Source organism: Rhyacophila brunnea, unplaced genomic scaffold (assembly GCF_057557595.1).
Source record: "Rhyacophila brunnea isolate RB1 unplaced genomic scaffold, BYU_Rbru_1.0 scaffold_3, whole genome shotgun sequence".
Lineage (NCBI taxonomy): Eukaryota > Metazoa > Arthropoda > Insecta > Trichoptera > Rhyacophilidae > Rhyacophila > Rhyacophila brunnea.
In genome coordinates, this window is record NW_028232965.1 from 24,121,715 (window position 1) to 24,139,412 (window position 17,698).

At 33.3% G+C, this 17,698-nt stretch overlaps 1 protein-coding gene across 1 annotated transcript in view; it reads right to left on the reverse strand.

Moving 5' to 3' along the window:
* Positions 1-17,698, reverse strand: part of LOC147068090 (netrin receptor UNC5B-like) — a 272,153-nt gene that overhangs the window by 114,186 nt on the left and 140,269 nt on the right. The window contains exon 4 of the mRNA XM_085953344.1: positions 876-1,300. Coding sequence (XP_085809470.1) covers positions 876-1,300 — 425 coding nt within the window. The remainder of the gene's footprint in view (positions 1-875; positions 1,301-17,698) is intronic.

A 17,698-nucleotide genomic window follows, 5' to 3' on the forward strand; every position in this document is an offset into this window, starting at 1 on the left:
AATGTAAGTAAATACCTATATCAGTGGCGAAAGGTGACTTTTGAAAATAGGTAGGCTGTGTAGATCTGATAAAAGGAATACACTTGTCAGGTATACTTACGAGAAATAAGAAGATAATACGATATTACTACTAATGAATACTGACGACTGAATCACTGACGACATAAAATTAAGCGATCAGTTTAAATTACGTATTTTTTCAAAACATTTATAGACATCTTAGTTAAAGTTCTTAAAGTTCTTTTTATTTTTAAAACAGTCTATATTTATTAATACTTATTTGATTAAACACCATAGAAATTATTTTTTTAAATTATCTAATTATTGATTATTTTCTCACTCTCGTTTGACCTAAAACGATTTTAGGCTCTGAGATCGAAGCTTACTTTAGTTCATACAATTCGATAGACTGGGCGGGGTTACGTGACGTAAAGTCCATATGAAAAAAAATGAGAATTATTTGAAACATAATCCGACCTTTATTTACGTCAAGACAGATGGCGCGCTGTAGTATATTTTTTAAAACCTTCGCAGATTGTTTTGTAATTATCTGTGTAATACATTCCTACACATACGGCATCTCTCGTTGGCAAAATAAATTATTTTATAGAATATATAATCAAGTGATTATATAAATAAGTCAATATGCAATTTAAAAATATATTTCTTAAGAAGGTAGGCTTCAAATTATCGCCTAGTATGGAGTCTTCGCCACTGACCTATCTACACTTGAGATGAATCTAATTAAATTGGATGTGGCCATATTAGGTTACAGCTAACTTAATGCGACCGTCCATCATAAAAAAAATTCCGACCCTCGGAATAGGTTGTAGATTGTAAATTACAAATAAAATTATATTAATGAAACTTCATACCTGCAATGCATGCGCTGCCCGACACTGCAGAGTGGCTGGTTTACTTTTGATGACATATGCATTTTGTGGTTCGGCCAGAAAAATTGGCAAATTGTCAGCATTTGGTTGCAACAGGTGATCAGTGTCTACGGAACTCAGTAAATCGTGATGGTCAACATCGTCTGTTTCCACATCATGATGATCTCCAGACCTGCCAAGATCTTTGGAATCGTAATGATCATAATCCTGGTCTTCGTCACTTTCCATCACTGGTATCGGATGCTTTGGATTATAAGGATCGTAGGGCTCGGGATCGAGTAGAGGAGGCTTTATTTCACTTTCAACTTTTGGAGATGTTGTGTTGTCAGGTTTTGGATTTGAATTAGTTTTGGAATCCTTTTTAGCGTGGTCTTCCATGGACGGAAAGTGTTCAGGTAGAAGATCACCTGAAACAAAAACAAAAGGTTCACTATATTTTTTAATTAAATAAATTGTTACATCTATATTATTACTAATGCCTAATTAAAATTGATGTGTCTGTTTGTGATTTAGAATTATTTGCGCTATAACTCAAGATTCAATAATGGAGAAACTAGTAGATATAGCTTGTACAAACAATATGAACACCAATTTAGAACTGTCTAATAGCAATAGTAAGCAAATGGTTAGATAGCAGCGGTGAAGTGGTTAGATGAGGTGTGGGCAGAAAGGCACGTGCCTACATCGAACCGTTGCATATCTCATCGATTTGAATAAAATAAAATCGAATCAGTCTAATTCTTCATTCAATATATCTGACTACTTTTTATTGTCGTATTTTACGTTTTCGAAGTCCCTAGTAGTGAATAAGTTCGAACAATCATTATATTATAGACTAAAATTCACTCTGATTCACAGCACCAAAAAATAAGTAGGAAGCTGAGAGGCTAATATTTTTTTTAAATGGCAAGATTTCAATGAAGATAATAGTACCTACCTATAAATAAATACTATACATAATATACTTAAAGATAATCTTTAATTTCGTTTATAATGTTAAGGTTAAATAAGGTAGTACTTATTAAAACTAAAATGTAGGCCCCTTGTCTAATGAACGAGTACCTATAAAGTATACTGTTATTGAAAAAGGAGTAAGTATTATATGATTTAGAAAAGAATACATGACAATATTTTTACAATGCAAATAATTTTCATTGAAGTACTACATAATTTCGAAAAATCTCAGTAACCTACATTAAATGGGAACAAACATTTTACGATTAATGGGCGAGTGGTATAACTAATTACGTAAGCTATGGATTTAGATATCGTTCCTCTGCTTTTTCTCTTGCTTATTTATTTTTTTCTGCGATTTTTCCAAATATGTAAGTATTTATATATTTTTTGTTATTATGCATACATATAATTTGTTCACGTGGAACGTTCTATAATCTATTGCATCAAAAACTACATCAACGTTTTTGTTACAAACTTAATGGAATTTATCTTAAATATATATTTAGTATAGGTAGGTACTGTAATGTGTGTTTTAATGAATTTATCGGTACGTGTCTATTTTAACGACATCAGATACAAGCTATTGATAGTTCAATTAAATATTAAATTTGACGTAAATCGAATATCAACTACTGTTAAATTGATACTGAAACCAACACCGGGGGAATGTAAATTTCCTTATGCCATTTGGATTCCGTAGGCTTTCAATACATCATTGGATAAGCGCTGTTGTTTCATTTGAATTCAATACAGGTTATGGGTTATGACCGGCCAGGATATTAAACTGTCTGTTGCCGGTCGCCTCATCCGGGCGCCGTCAACTGACCAGCTACTGGATGTCAAATAACCCTTGTATCACGATATATCACGTAGATGAGCCCATCATTATAATGATGTCATTTCCCTGCAGCATACGAAATTTGATATGCATAGCGTTGCGTATTGATTAGCAATAGTAAATTTATACTAGCCCACGAATAATGATATAATGTAATCGACCACAGAATAAATTATTAAATAAATGTGTTCCCTGATCTCGACCGATTGAATAGTCTTGTAGAACGATATTATTCTGCATCCCTGTAATTAATTATAATGTTTAAAGACATAATAATGTTTAATGCTTTAAACATTATAATGTTTAAAGAAAGAATTATTGAATTACTCGTATGATAACTTTTAACCCGATGCCAGTAGCGTGCGGTTCATAAATGCTGTATATACGGAGCATTCTCAGAAATAATCGATAAATTGTAATAACATTATGATAATCGACTTGTTAATCCGTTTGGACTTTCGGCATCCGCCTCCATCCAGCAAATTTCAAATGCGTCCATCACCCATCTTTATCTTGTATTTGCCTTTCAAGACTTATTATATAACAGATCTTACTGCATTTAACTCCATTCGGTAATGTTTTCCTCTCACAATTGAAGAAGGAAAGCCAGAACTCCGTGCATGTTCCGCATAACTACCTCCACTTTTGTCATGGCTAAAAACTAATAACACATTATTATACTACGTTTAATATTTTTTCTAAATAAATCCCTCCTTATAGTACTATTATACCATAATATTTTCGCTTCTTGTACATACAAAGGAGCTTATCCAGATGACGCGTGTCACGCCGCGAGTGCATGTGGACAGCTAAATGAGGTCACATATACCTCTACCGCGCGCGAGACGTGACACATCGCGAGTGCTTGTGGACGGGTCAATGAGGTCAAATGTACCTGGAGTGGGCGCGAGTCAAATCGCGTCATCTGCACAAGGCCTAATAGTTTTCAATAATACTGTAACTTATAACACGTAGCTAGCAATTTATCTCGATACATATTCATATTAGTAAAAAATGACGCATTAAATATTCACTAAGTAAACTAAAATATCCGTTTCACAAACCCCATATTTATTATAATCGCTTCGAGACGTCTAGATCTAAAATTATAGCGCAATGTTTGAATATTATATCCTCCATTGGTTGGCGAATAAACTTGAAAATTCATTGAGTATTTAAAATGGAAGTAAGAATATTGATGGCCGTATAAATCATCCGCCGTCCTAGTATGTACCTATATCGTTATTTGCACTTTATTTGGCTCTATGAATCCGCATTGCGGTGATGTCGAAAACCGAGTCATAGGCAGTTTAATGTCATTTTAAAGTTCTTATCGTATCAATACAATATATCTTCAACATATTTTATTGTATGGGAAAGAATGAACTTTGAGATAATAATATATTAAATCATTATAAAACATATAGGTATCATTTAGAAATATTGATACTTAGCAAAATATTAGAATTTATAAAAAAAATGCGAGTCAATTGCAAACTACAATAGAAAGTTTTACCAAATATAACTGCTGACCAAAAAATATTTGGAAATTTGCTACAACCACAGATATCTTCTGAAATTAAATATGATCTTATCTTATTCTAAACATGTGAAAGAAAACCGTACTATATAATATGGAGATAAAACATTTACATTTGAAAGTGAAGCAAAAAAGGACCGTTGATCTACTAACTTTTATACAAATTGCGAAAAGGTTGAGGAACAGTTCGTTGAGCTGGAATTGAATTACTAATTAGAGAAATGGCACGTACGTCAAACTAGGAAACTTAGAGAAAACGGATTAGGAAACCACAGAAGACTCCATCTGGCACTAGAAAACTTTCTTCTAGATCTTTGCTTTATTCCCAATTTTACAACGTCTTAGTTCTAAAATAGTCTCTACCCATAGTAAATCAATAAGTTATAATAATATAATCTAAATGTGTATTCATACTTTTTGAAATTGTTTAATCTTAGACCCCCTAAAACACCCGAAATTCAAAATAAAATATTATATTGTTTACATAAATTATGTGTGGATAAGAACCAGACTTGTCTAACCCACAAAAACGAAAAAACTGACTTAGACATCGCATCGCTATAAAAATATTCAATTTTAGTCAGGTTCAAATACGACTATCACTAAAAATTGTCGTCTTACGACACTGCCATCTAAAGTAATATCTTGCAATCACATAAACTAGTTCATTATGAGTATCATATGTGTCTAATCCACATACAAATGGCGGACAAGTCTGACATTCGTGATATGCTGGAAGAAGCAGATGAAGATTTATAACAGATAACAGTGAATAAAAAATAATTGTGGGTTGGACAAGCTGGTTCCAGTCTACACATATTAGCTATTGGAATTTATTAAATGACAATCAAAACTGACCTTTTCCAGGATTGGATGATTAGTAAGCATGGCCGTGCTGCATATAAAAAGTATCTGTTTTGATTTCGGTTTTCGGTCATTCATATCATCCACAACGTGATGTGGCTGCTTTATATTATAATATGAATAAACTTCATTCCAATACGATCCAAATAATTGTTATTGTTATGCGTTTATATTAACGTAATATTATTTCTGTGACATAGGTATAACAAATACTTATAATGCAATTAGGAGAGAAATTTCATTATTTTGACATCTATATCCTGCACGTGCAATGTTCTATTTATATTATTTATGTGTAGTTATCGATTAAAGACCATACTACCTATAACGGGAGTGCAGTCAGTCACAAAGCAATATAATATGCAATTACGAATAAGAGTCGGTCAACACGTCATATTATTTTACAACAATTAACTTAACACTTTCATAATAATACAATTAAAGTGTCTGTGATTTCTAAATACTTACCTATTTGTCTTATGATTTTCGTTTCGACTATTTCCATCATATTATTATAGTTGTTATACAATTTAGTCGTCTGTTTGTTCCTTTATAACTTACTACTGGAACAATTTTGATGAAACTTGCACTGTTTATAACAGTGATTCCTAGCTTTTTTGTTTGGAGGAACCCTTCAGATATTTTTTAGAAACTCGAGTAACCCCTACCTGACTGACACATATTAAGGTCCAAATATAAAAAATATAAAATAATATTAGTACATGTAAAGCAGTAGGTAGTGATATACCGAAACAAAGTGCCATTTATCAGACTTTTAAGTAGACAAAAAAAAACCCGCCTTTTATTATTTGTTGATGTATACACCCACCGTATTAGCGCCGCAGGCAAAAAAAAATTGGATAGTTATTTTAACAGACCCTTTGTCTAATAAACACATACTTGACAATAGTACATATTGCAACAAATCATTTTCTGTGCTGTAACTAGTATAACGTTATCGCGGAAATTTTAAACATTTTGATAGAAATAAAATAAACAGTGCATAGTAGACGGTGATCTTTATTATTGATAACTAGATTCCGTATGCCGATGATATCGACATCATTGCCATATCAGAATTGGCGCTGAAAAAGGCATTCACAGCACTAGAAGCCTCTGCCAAAAGAATGGGTTTACAAATAAACGAGGCAAAAACTAAATTAATGCTGTCTATGTCACACCACGAGAAGTCGCACCAAAGTTAGATATTGGTGCATACAAGTTTGATACGGTCGACAGTTTCATATACCTTGGATCTCTTGTAACTCGACATAATGATATTACAGAAGAAATCAACAAGAGAATCATGTCTGCGAATAAATGCTACTTTGGTCTGTTAAGACATTTTAAGTCCCGCTTACTATCTCGCCGAACTAAAAGCACTCTTTACAAGACACTTGTAAAGCCAGTGCTCACCTACGCATCGGAAACCTGGACATTAACTCTGCGAAATGAACAAGCCCTGAACATCTTTGAAAGAAAAATTCTCCGCCGTATATATGGACCGATCAGGGATGGCACCAATTGGAGGAGAAGATATAATGCTGAGCTCTATGGGCTGTACGAAGAATTAAGATTGGGAGACTGCGATGGCTAGGTCATGTGCACCATATGAATGACAATGAACCGGCAAAGAGAGTGATATCCAGCAATCCAATAGGACGTAGAAGAAGAGGGAGGCCAAAGATTCGCTGGTTAGATGGAGCTGCCAGTGACTGCCGTATTCTGGGGGTACCAAATTGGAAAGCGGCCACACTGGATAGGGACAGGTGGAGGGAGCTGTTGGAGGAGGCCAGGACCCACATCGGGTTGTCGCGCCCCTGATGATGATGATGATGGGATTTCTCGATGTTTACTTCAAACTTTAAATTACCCCAGTGTTTTAAACTATTTTTCACTCTATTAGGTGGCCAATTTGTTTCAAGTTATAGTTTTTACAAATTGGAGAACCCGGTTGGGAATCACTGGCTTATAGACGTAGTAGTAGTAGTAGTACCTAACGTAATTAATCGCCATTCAAATATCTACCACAACAATTTCCTTCCAATATATTCGACATTTTGGAATAATGATACCAACTAAGACAGTGATTCCCAACCGGGTCCGCGAACCGTCTCAGTAGCTCCGCGAAAATTTGAAAAACGTATCTAGTATTAGTAGGGGGTATAGAGAAAAAGGTTTAACGTGATATATTTTTAAACAATGTAGTATTTTGATGTTTAAAACAGAAATCAAATCTAATTTATTGTCACTAATGAACGCTTTACACTTATTAAAAACTGTTTATTTTAATTTGCTTGAAATGAGACTTTGTGAAGTAGGTAGCTACATTTTTTTAAATCTCAGAAATCTTTAGGGTAAATTTGGACAAAAGCAAAATATATTCTTTTCACGTCCTAGGTAGGTACCCACCAACTTACATGAGCTTTTAAATTTTGATAGTATCTAACCATCTCCTCTGGCGGCCATCTTGAATTATACATATATTACTAATATTCCGGCTTCTAAACTACCTACTTAAAATCACAATTTCGGTAGGTATTTAAATATACATTTTCGGGGTCAGAGAAAACAATTTACAATAAAATTATTGTATTATAAGTCAGATGATTTTATTTATTCAAAATATTTTGTGTTTTTCTCCGGTGTGTCCACATGTTCATGCTAATCTGCCTAACCATAGGTCCTCATTTTAAATAATTAATAAAAGCTTTCGTTTTAGGTGAACGCTTTTATACATTAAGACATACAAATAATTGCTATATAATAAGGCGACTTACACGTAAATTAAAGTTAATGATATTAGGTACTCAACCAATTTTTTAGTTCGTGCCTATAATATTATTCATTGGCCAATGCTTTTAGTTATTTATCTACGCCCAATGGCAACGACACACAATCTGCGAACCTATTCCAAAGTCTAAAAATCTTAGTTCAAAGTAGGTTCAGAGATAGTGTGGTGTTATCATGCATGTTCCTGCATAAAATTCCTGGAAATTATATGAGCATGCTTCCGCGTTCACGCATAGCTTGATACAACCCACACCTTATCTTACGCCGTGTTATGAAGGTGCAGGAATAAACTATTCGCTTTGTGTTTATGCTCACGACAGGTTTATTATGGCATCAACGGAATATATTTTGCCAGATTCATCTGCTTTTCGGCATGTTTGTTTTTCCTTGGAAATCTGTGTTCCGTATTACGACACGATGACTATGTGAAAGTTTTTCTTATTTGGAAAATGTGAATAATAATTACATTGAGGCAATGGATAATTGTCTTTCATTTGACATTGTTAATTTATTTATCGAATCGTAGGTATACCTAAGTTGCGTTACTTGCCATTTTTTCAGCATTTAATAGTCTACATACCTGAATAACCTGGTGATTGAGTGATGGTTTTGGGTAGCCTAAAGGCAAGGCGAAACAGAGGAAGAGTATCGAGTGAAGGAGCTGACTGTGGGTAGTATTCACTCTGCCCTAACAGAAACAGAGGCTTGGATGGAGTAGAAAGTATTGGTCGCTCAAAAGATGAAAAAATTCCAAGGTGGTCACGATCCTCAGTCATCAGGGAATGACCAACAAGAAGAATGATTAACTTTCATATCAAATGTAGTATCTGCTTAAGGTGATTCATCAGTGAAACGGCAAATAATTTTCAACCATAGGCGCGACGAAATTTTGCACTCGCACCCATTCGGAGAGAGAATGTAGAGCTGGAAACACGTAATTTTGCTTCGTGATGGCGACGGCCGTTATAATTCTTAAATCGTGTAAAGATGACTTAAAACGTTACCCATTTACTTTAAAAAGAAAACATGTCAATGAATATATTATTATTGTTACTGATAAAACAATAAACAGAACATTAAATGGACACATGTTGGATTTATAAGACTAATTATATTTGGTTTGACATGCCTCATTTGCACCCGCGACCCGCAATCCGCGCATCGCCTAGCGACGATCTTTTTAGACCGTGTCTCAACTAAGGTATGGCCTTAACTAAAAGCAAGTCATTTTTGACTTGTATCCATAGACTATAGATACACATAGACGCCACCCGTTGCATTGCTAAATGAAGCTACGTGCCGTGCGTTTGGTTTGTGGGCGAGCGAACGCATTCGCCTATAGATGTTCGAGACCATAGACCATTTCGCTAGTGCTCGTCCAAAGTGCTCGCAATAGACGCTCAGAATTAAAATATAATTTTCTGTTTTTTTACGTTATATAGTATTTTTAAGCGGTCAAAATGCAACCAATTAGGTAAATATATCTATAATTTAAGTTATTTTAAAGAAACACTAGGTCACTAATATTAAAATAAATAATAATATACAAATAAATTGTCACGAACATGTATCAACTTACCTATGAAACGTAATACCATCTTCTTGCTTATCAGTACGGCTACCATATTTTAATACAACATGCAGAACCACCTTTCCTACTTAATTAACTAAAAATATTTACTACTGACTTTATGTTTAACACAAAAAATAGCAAATTTAGCAACACGAACAACACGCTACGTGAGCGATTCAGCACGATTTGCCGGCGATATTTTTGGAAACCAACTTAAAAATATGTAGACCTTTTATCTTACTCTAGCGCAGGGGGGTGCAAACTTTTTGGATGGAGGGCCAAATTCAAAATTTCAAAATGAGCGGCGGGCCGCAAGTAAAATACCATTTTTAGATAAACACTATTTTATTATCACGAAAAATAAACATTACAAAAAAATTAATGAGAAGATTGAAACTGTTCTACATTTTTTAACATTTTTTTAAATTCAGGTGTTAATTTTGTAATTGATATTCTCAAAATTGCTTGTAAATGGGCATCGGAGATATTTAATCGTAAAGAGTTTTTATTGAGGTTCATGATCGAAAATGTTTGTTCACATATATAGGTTGATCCAAAAATAACGAACATTTTTCTTGCATAATCTTTAAGTTGGTCGAATTTGTCTGAATTAAGGGCATTGTAAAATTTGGAGATTTCTTCACGACAATGCAATTCTCTTAAATCAGTGTCAATAATCTCAAGTTTTAGCGCTGTCGGTATCAATATCTATTGAAAATGATATTGCTAAACTTAAAAGATAAAAGTATTTAAATGTGTCACAATGTTCAACGTAGAAAATAGTGAGTAAATAGTGTGAGACGAGACGCAAGGAAGACGTACTGAGATGATGCATTTACGAAACAACAAATTCTTCAAATTCTAATCTATTGTAAATATTTTTTTAAAAAATTATAAAAAAGTTATTCGTAATCAGAAGTACAATTAACACTCCCGTTGCCATGAAGAACTCGCACTTTATTTAGGCCCTTAAATCATGGATACCCCATTTATTATTATATACAAAAAAATCTACTTTTAGCTATTTGTAGATAAAATGCTTATGCGTAAAAATAAAAATGCACAAGTAGTTTAATTGAATGTTTTCTATATAAAATTAATCATTTTCCAAAGTCTGATCGATATTTTGATAAGACAGTGATAGGGCTATGTAAAAAGATATACGTTAGAGAAACCCACATAATAATTTTGTAAAGTGAGACACTATTATAAAATGTTATTTGTTAGAACAGCGAGACCAATTTATGTGTTTATTCAATTTAATTATATGACTGATGGCTCGTATAAATCCTCCCATAATATAACGAACCTTGAAATTTAAAATGTTCCGTGCATCTGACGATAAATGCCAAACTAACCCTTAATGTAATGTTATTAGTGTTTATTTTATCATGTTAACTTTGCTTCATATGACGTTTATTCCTAAACACTTACCTTAAATTCCCGGTATCTCGGGCATGTCATAAAAACCTTTTTACCCAGATTTAGAAGAATACCAACCCTTATTACAAGGTCTGTAAAGTTTACATCAGTTTGTGGAACATGTGCATTTGAAAATATACCTACCTCGAGTGACCTGCACAAAAACGCACAGCAAGCGGTCGGTTTTCCTTTGTGCATATGAGTACTTGCATATTCTACCTCTATAATAAATTATATTGTAGTTATAAATTACTAATAATAACTTATGCCCGAAAAGAATATTATTTAGTCAGGACATGCATTTCAAATACAACTAGATATTCTTTTGTTTATGAAGTATGTAGGTATACAATAGTCGCAGAAAGTATTTTTAGTATTTTCAATAGTATAGTATACACGACATTCTCGTGGTACGAACCACTATGCTTTCTTTCAGTTGGTTACGTCTAATGAATAAGTGCTTACTGATATTTATTTTTATCTTTTTTATTTAAAAAAAATAATATTAGTGAGTAGGTACATGTCTAAATAATTAATTATATTGAAACTGTTGCATTTACATGTAGTTATTATACTATAACATTAACTCCATGTTATTATGTCCCTGAAATCAGTGAATTTATTTAGGTAGGACTAATACATTTAAGATTACCTACTAATTATTAATTTTGCTTTTAATGTCATAAGTACCAAATAATATTATTTTATTATAAAAATGTTATCATACTCAATCTGATGTAGGTATAAACATAATATAATATTATTTCTCTGCACCCCATGTCTGTAAAATCAATTCATTTTATGTTGGTATACCATTTTGGACATAGTCCGTACATAATGGTATTGACTAAATTTAATGTAAATTGCAAAAAATACCTCTATCACATGTATAAAATGTTTTTATGTATTTTGTATATATTATGTAGGTAATGTTATTCTTAATATTTTGCATTTCAGAAAGTGAGTATTTTTCTTAGAAATATAATAGTAGGTAGTTTTATTATTTCGATTGTTTTATATTATAATATAAAGTTATGAGTCACCATTTAAATTTTAATTAGATAATATTATGTAGATATATTCATTTGTAGTTTGTATAATATGTTATGCTTAGAAAATTAAGTTAAAACGTAGTACAATGAAATAGTCGTAATGGGAAAACCACAGATTTAAAAAAACCCGCAATTTAACTGTACCTCCACGGTGGTGTGGAATTCAGTACAATTTTTGAAGTAAGGGGTCTTTCACACCGTTATCTTCCACCTAAGTAAATCTAATGATTGTTTTATTATATGTAGGTAAGTATAATGTTTAGTATCTACAAAAATACACAAGTATTAAATTACGGTTCCTATCAAATACATCAGTGATTTCCAAACTTAATGTTATTACGCCTCCTTTTTAAAAAAAAATGAAACTTGGCGCCTCCCCCCTTTATTTCATTAAATAATTCAGACACCTTTTTAAATAGTCAAAAATGTAGGCACTAATACAAAAATAAAGAAAACTTAAATATATAAATAATAAACAAGGTTTTACTACTTATATTACTACTTATACTTATTTAAATTAATTTATTTTTCATGCGATGGATGTTTAAAAAAGATTTTGCGAAAAGCGAGCCCCTAGGCCAGGATATTTGTCGGGCCCACCTACCTATCTCTGAGGTTAAGGGCAGTGTGGTACTATAATGTAGTGTTTCCTAAATTATACACATACACGGGAGTTATCATTACATATATCACTCATGATATAGGTATCACATCAAACGTACAACTACCTACATATTTAATATATCATAGTTTTGAAATCAAATGATTTTTTTACTATAAGAGTAAATTTGTGAAATAAATAATGGGGAAAGTGCATTAGCAAACTATCATAACGCTCAGTAAATAGATTTTTGTTTGCTTCAATATATCTGGCGCAAAATCATTTAAAAGTGGAAACATGACGATTTTTTTTTTAAATTTTGATTTCCAAAGCTCCAATTTTTTATGTATGCCTTCACTTTGTCTTTTTAAATCAGTCAATGCATTAGTGGTCCTTGCATTGATTTATTCACTTTTTTTTAATTTTAACTAAATAGACAAATTTAACAACAGTTATCATTCGTTAACAAATTTGCCTCAAATTTCAATATTATGATTTGATCCTTGTATATCATTTTTTCACGAGATAGCCAGCACACTCAACAATAGTATAGAAGTGAGGTATTAAAAAATTAGTCTACATATTATCTTCAGACAGTTTAACAAACAACGTTTTTTAGGACTGTTTTTATGTAGTTTATAACTAGCGGCTGTTTTATAAACTTTATTTGCAAACTGCAATCATGACGTGGCTTTATTTGTGTAAAACTTTTCGTGCCTACCTTCGCAACACTGCGCACCTACCAGTTTGGCAATATATAATATGTATGAAAGTACATTTTTATGGAGATACAATATATTTATTTTAACATAGACTAGAAAACCTCTTGTTATGAAATTCTCGAAAGGTGGGTATATTATAGACTTACTACATGCGTATAGGTACACATAGCGTAGTGATTTAATTTTTATTATGTGTAATTATTTCAGCATAATAAACATAACATTAAATAATTTTAGTGGAAACTATAAGATTGAATTATTTTTGTTTTTAATTATTCTTATATAAATATTTAACGTGTTTTGAAATTATATTATAGGTGAGATACCCGGCTTCGCACAGGGTCGCTTAGTGGATACATTTACCTTAGATATTTAAAAAATAATAATGAAATTATCTTTTTAATATTAAAATATCTGTGTAATACAATATGAAAGTAATTCTAATAGGAGTAAAGGTCAAACAAAAGAACTGTAAATTAAAATCGAATCCAAAATATGCAAACGTTATTAATAGTATTAATAGGTAGTAAAAAATTCAAAATTGGATGGAACAAACAAACAACAAACTTTGTATTTTATATAATACTAACCATCCCAGGTGTGCGAACAACAACTGAGAAAAATTTCATCGCAATCTGATGAATGTTATAAGAACGCATACGAATAGAAGAAGAAGAAGAAGAAGATAATTGTACTAATTTAGAAACCTTCGCGGGTGTTGGCACAATTACTGACGAAAGTTTTATTAAAATCGGATGAATGGAATAGGTACGCATACGAATAGAAGAAGAGGAAAAATATTGTTGTACTAATTCAGAAACCTTTGTAGGTGTGGGCACAACAATTGACGAAAGTTTCATTCCAATCGGACGAATGGTATAGGAATCATACGAATAAAAGGATATAGAATAAAGACGATGAAGAAGAAGAAGATGGTTGTACTAATTCAGAAACCTTTGCGTGTGTTAGCACAACAACTGACGAAGGTTTCATCGCAATCCGATAAATGGTATAGGAACCATATGAATAAAAGAAGATATAATGAAGAAGAAGAGATAGTTTTTCTAATTCAGAAACCTTTGCGGGTGTGCACACAACAACTCACCAAAATTTAATCGCAATCGGATGAATGGTATAGGAACTATATAAAATAAATGAAGATAGAATGAAGAAGAAAAAGAAAATGGTTGTTCTAATTAAGACACCTTTTCAGGTGTTAACCCAACAACTAACGAAGGTTTTATCGCAATCGGATGAATGGTATAGGAACCATATGAATAAAAGAAGATATGATGAAGAAGAAGAAGATGATTTTTCTAGTTCAGAGATCTTCGCGGGCATGCGCACAACAACTGATCAAAATTTCATCGCATTCGGATGAATGGTATAAGAACGCATATGAATAGAAGAGGAAGAAAATAGTTGTACTAAATCATAAACCTTTGCAGGTGTTACCACAACAACTGACGAAGGTTTCATCGCAATCCGATGAATGGTATGGGAACCATGCGAATAAAAGAAGATATAACGAAGAAGATGGTTTTTCTAATTCAGTAATCTTCGCGGGCATGCGCACAACAACTGATCAAAATTTCATCGCAATCGGATGAATGGTATAAGAACGCATACGAATAGAAGAAGATAGAATAGAAAAAAAGGTTGAAGAAAATTGTTGTACTAATTCAGAAACATTCGCAGGTGTCGGCACAACAACTGACGCAAGTTTCATTGCAATCGGACGAATGGTATAGGAATCATAAGAATAAAAGAATATAGAATGAAGACGACGAAGAAGAAGAAGATGGTTGTGCTGATTCAGAAACCTTTGCGGGTGTTGCCACAACAACTGGCGAAGGTTTCATCGCAATCCGATGAATGGTATAGGAACCATATGAATAAAAGAAGATATAATGAAGAAGAAGAAGATAGTTTTTCTAATTCAGAAACCTTTGTGGGTGTGCACACATCTTCTTCTTCTTCGATGACGCTACAGCTCAAGTCGAGCCCTGGCCTCCTCCACCGCTATCCTCCAGCCGGAACGGTCCTCCGCACGTCTTTTCCAGTTCCTGATTTTTAGTATCTGGTTGGCATCTTTTGTAACATTATCACGCCATCGTGTGCGTGGCTTTCCCACTGGCCTTTTTCCTCCTGGGTTTCCTTCGAGGATCTTCTTCGGTATCCGTGACTCAGGCATGCGCTGGACATGGCCTGCCCAGTTTAGCCTCTGGAGTTTTATGAAGTTGGAGAGTTTTGAATCTTGGTATAAGCGGTATAGTTCCGTGTTGTACCTAATTCTCCACTCCCCATCATCATTCATGGGTCCGTATATCCGCCTAAGGATCTTTCTCTCAAAGCAATCCACCATTTCAGCTGCTTTTACATTTAGCGTCTATGACTCGCACCCGTAGTGCACACATCAATTCACCAAAATTTCGTCGCAATCGGATGAATGGTATAGGAACGCATATGTCAGACAGACTTTCGTTTGTATGTATAAGATATAGTCTATAATCTGCGCGCAAGTGCAAGCAATAAGTTGACAAAGTTTTATCGCAATCGGATGAACGGTATGGCAGCGCATAAAAAAACGAACAAACAAACTAACAAATATTCATTTTTATATTATAGATTATAATCAGGGAATCGATATTGCAAAATTATAAGTATTTTTTTTATATACTAGGGAAATTATCTAAAAGTAGGTAAGATATATCTAAAGTCTTAGAGGTATAGACTTAATACGTGCGTATAAGTTCAAGTAGCGTAGTTATTTATATTTATTAATGTGTATTATTTCAGCATAAGAAACATGATATTAAAATATATTTAGTGGAAACTATACGATCAATCGGAGTATTTTTCTTGATTAATTGTTCTTATGTAAGTATATTATTTTAATGTGTTTTAAAATACGATTTTTAAAAATACTTAATAACATGATACAATAAGATCACAGTGTTTTAAAATTATATAGGGAATCGATATTGCAAAATTATAACTATTATTTTATGTGGTGAACGTGATAACGCAAGTCCACACAGATGTTATCCTACCTAATAACATCCCTCGTTCGCTTCGGATGAATTAGCCACCCCCACTCTCCGTGAAATGGCAGCGTATGTTGGTTGTTCCATTTAAAACAGACCGAGACACGCCGTGGCTTAGATATGACGTACTTTTATCGATGTCCGATATTATACACGATTATAAGATAATTGCATGTAATATACACAGAATAAAATGTTAAACGATGACTAAACAGTATTTAAAAACATACTTTACCTTTTGAAGCAATCAATTAGCTTTTAAAATGCCTTAAAATGCCAAATTTCTATCGGGACACTGAGTGGACGGCATGGGAACGGGCGTAATTTTTTTATCATGGTAAGGGAAAGGTTAATGATGTCGGGCCGCAAAAAAATACCCGGCGGGCCACATGCGGCCCGCGGGCCGCAGTTTGCCCCCCTCTGCTCTAGCGCGTGTCGCAGAGATTATAAGGGTGCCGAATACTTTCTCACTCGCACTCATGCATCGTTTTTGTTCAGGCCTTGCTTGTATCAGTTTATTCGCGGAACTGCTACTTATTATTCAAGATTTTGGACTGCTTTATAATGCCGTTTGTCGTATTTTTCTATCGGCACCGACTATTTTCGTATTTTCTTATTTCAAATGTCACCGCAAATTATTAGAGATTGCGTTTGGACAAGCAATAAGCCATTTTGTATTTAATGTGTTATTTTTTCATATTGTCTGTTCAATTAAAGGATATTCGTGTACGTAATACTAAATAAATAAGGACCAAAGTAGAGATCTCTAGTAATATTGCACCCTGGCGTGAATTTCTTATCAATCTTAGGATTATTAGATACGTATGTCCACATTTAAAAGATTCTAGCAATACAATTTTTTAAAGACCATTTCACAATTTTAATACAAATAACAATATGATATAGGTGATGATTAAGAAATCAGAAAGCTAAGTCAGATATTATATTAATCATTTAAATACAATAAGTACCTACCTACCGTACAAAATATAATCTTATATTGTTTTTGTTCATTTACTGAACCATCCCTATTCCTAGTCTTCTATTATTCTAGTCATGGTCACTTACACCATTCAACCAACGCCCTTACCCCCGTTTCAGACGGGACACCGGTGTCGCGCTCGTATGTAATAAGGAGGCCATTGTATTCGAATAAAAGGGCATTTGTATTATGCTTATAAACGCCCAGAGCTAATGAGTCAACGCATAATTTCGCGATATAAATTAGGACATAAAACTGGCTGCGGTCATAAAAACATGTGTATCGGCGGCTTGAGAATGTAGCGGCTGACAGAAAAGTGTACCAGACACGCTTTGACTCATTAACTCGGGGCATTCATAAACATAATACAAAGGCCCTTTTATTCGAATACAATAGCCTCTTTATTATATAAGA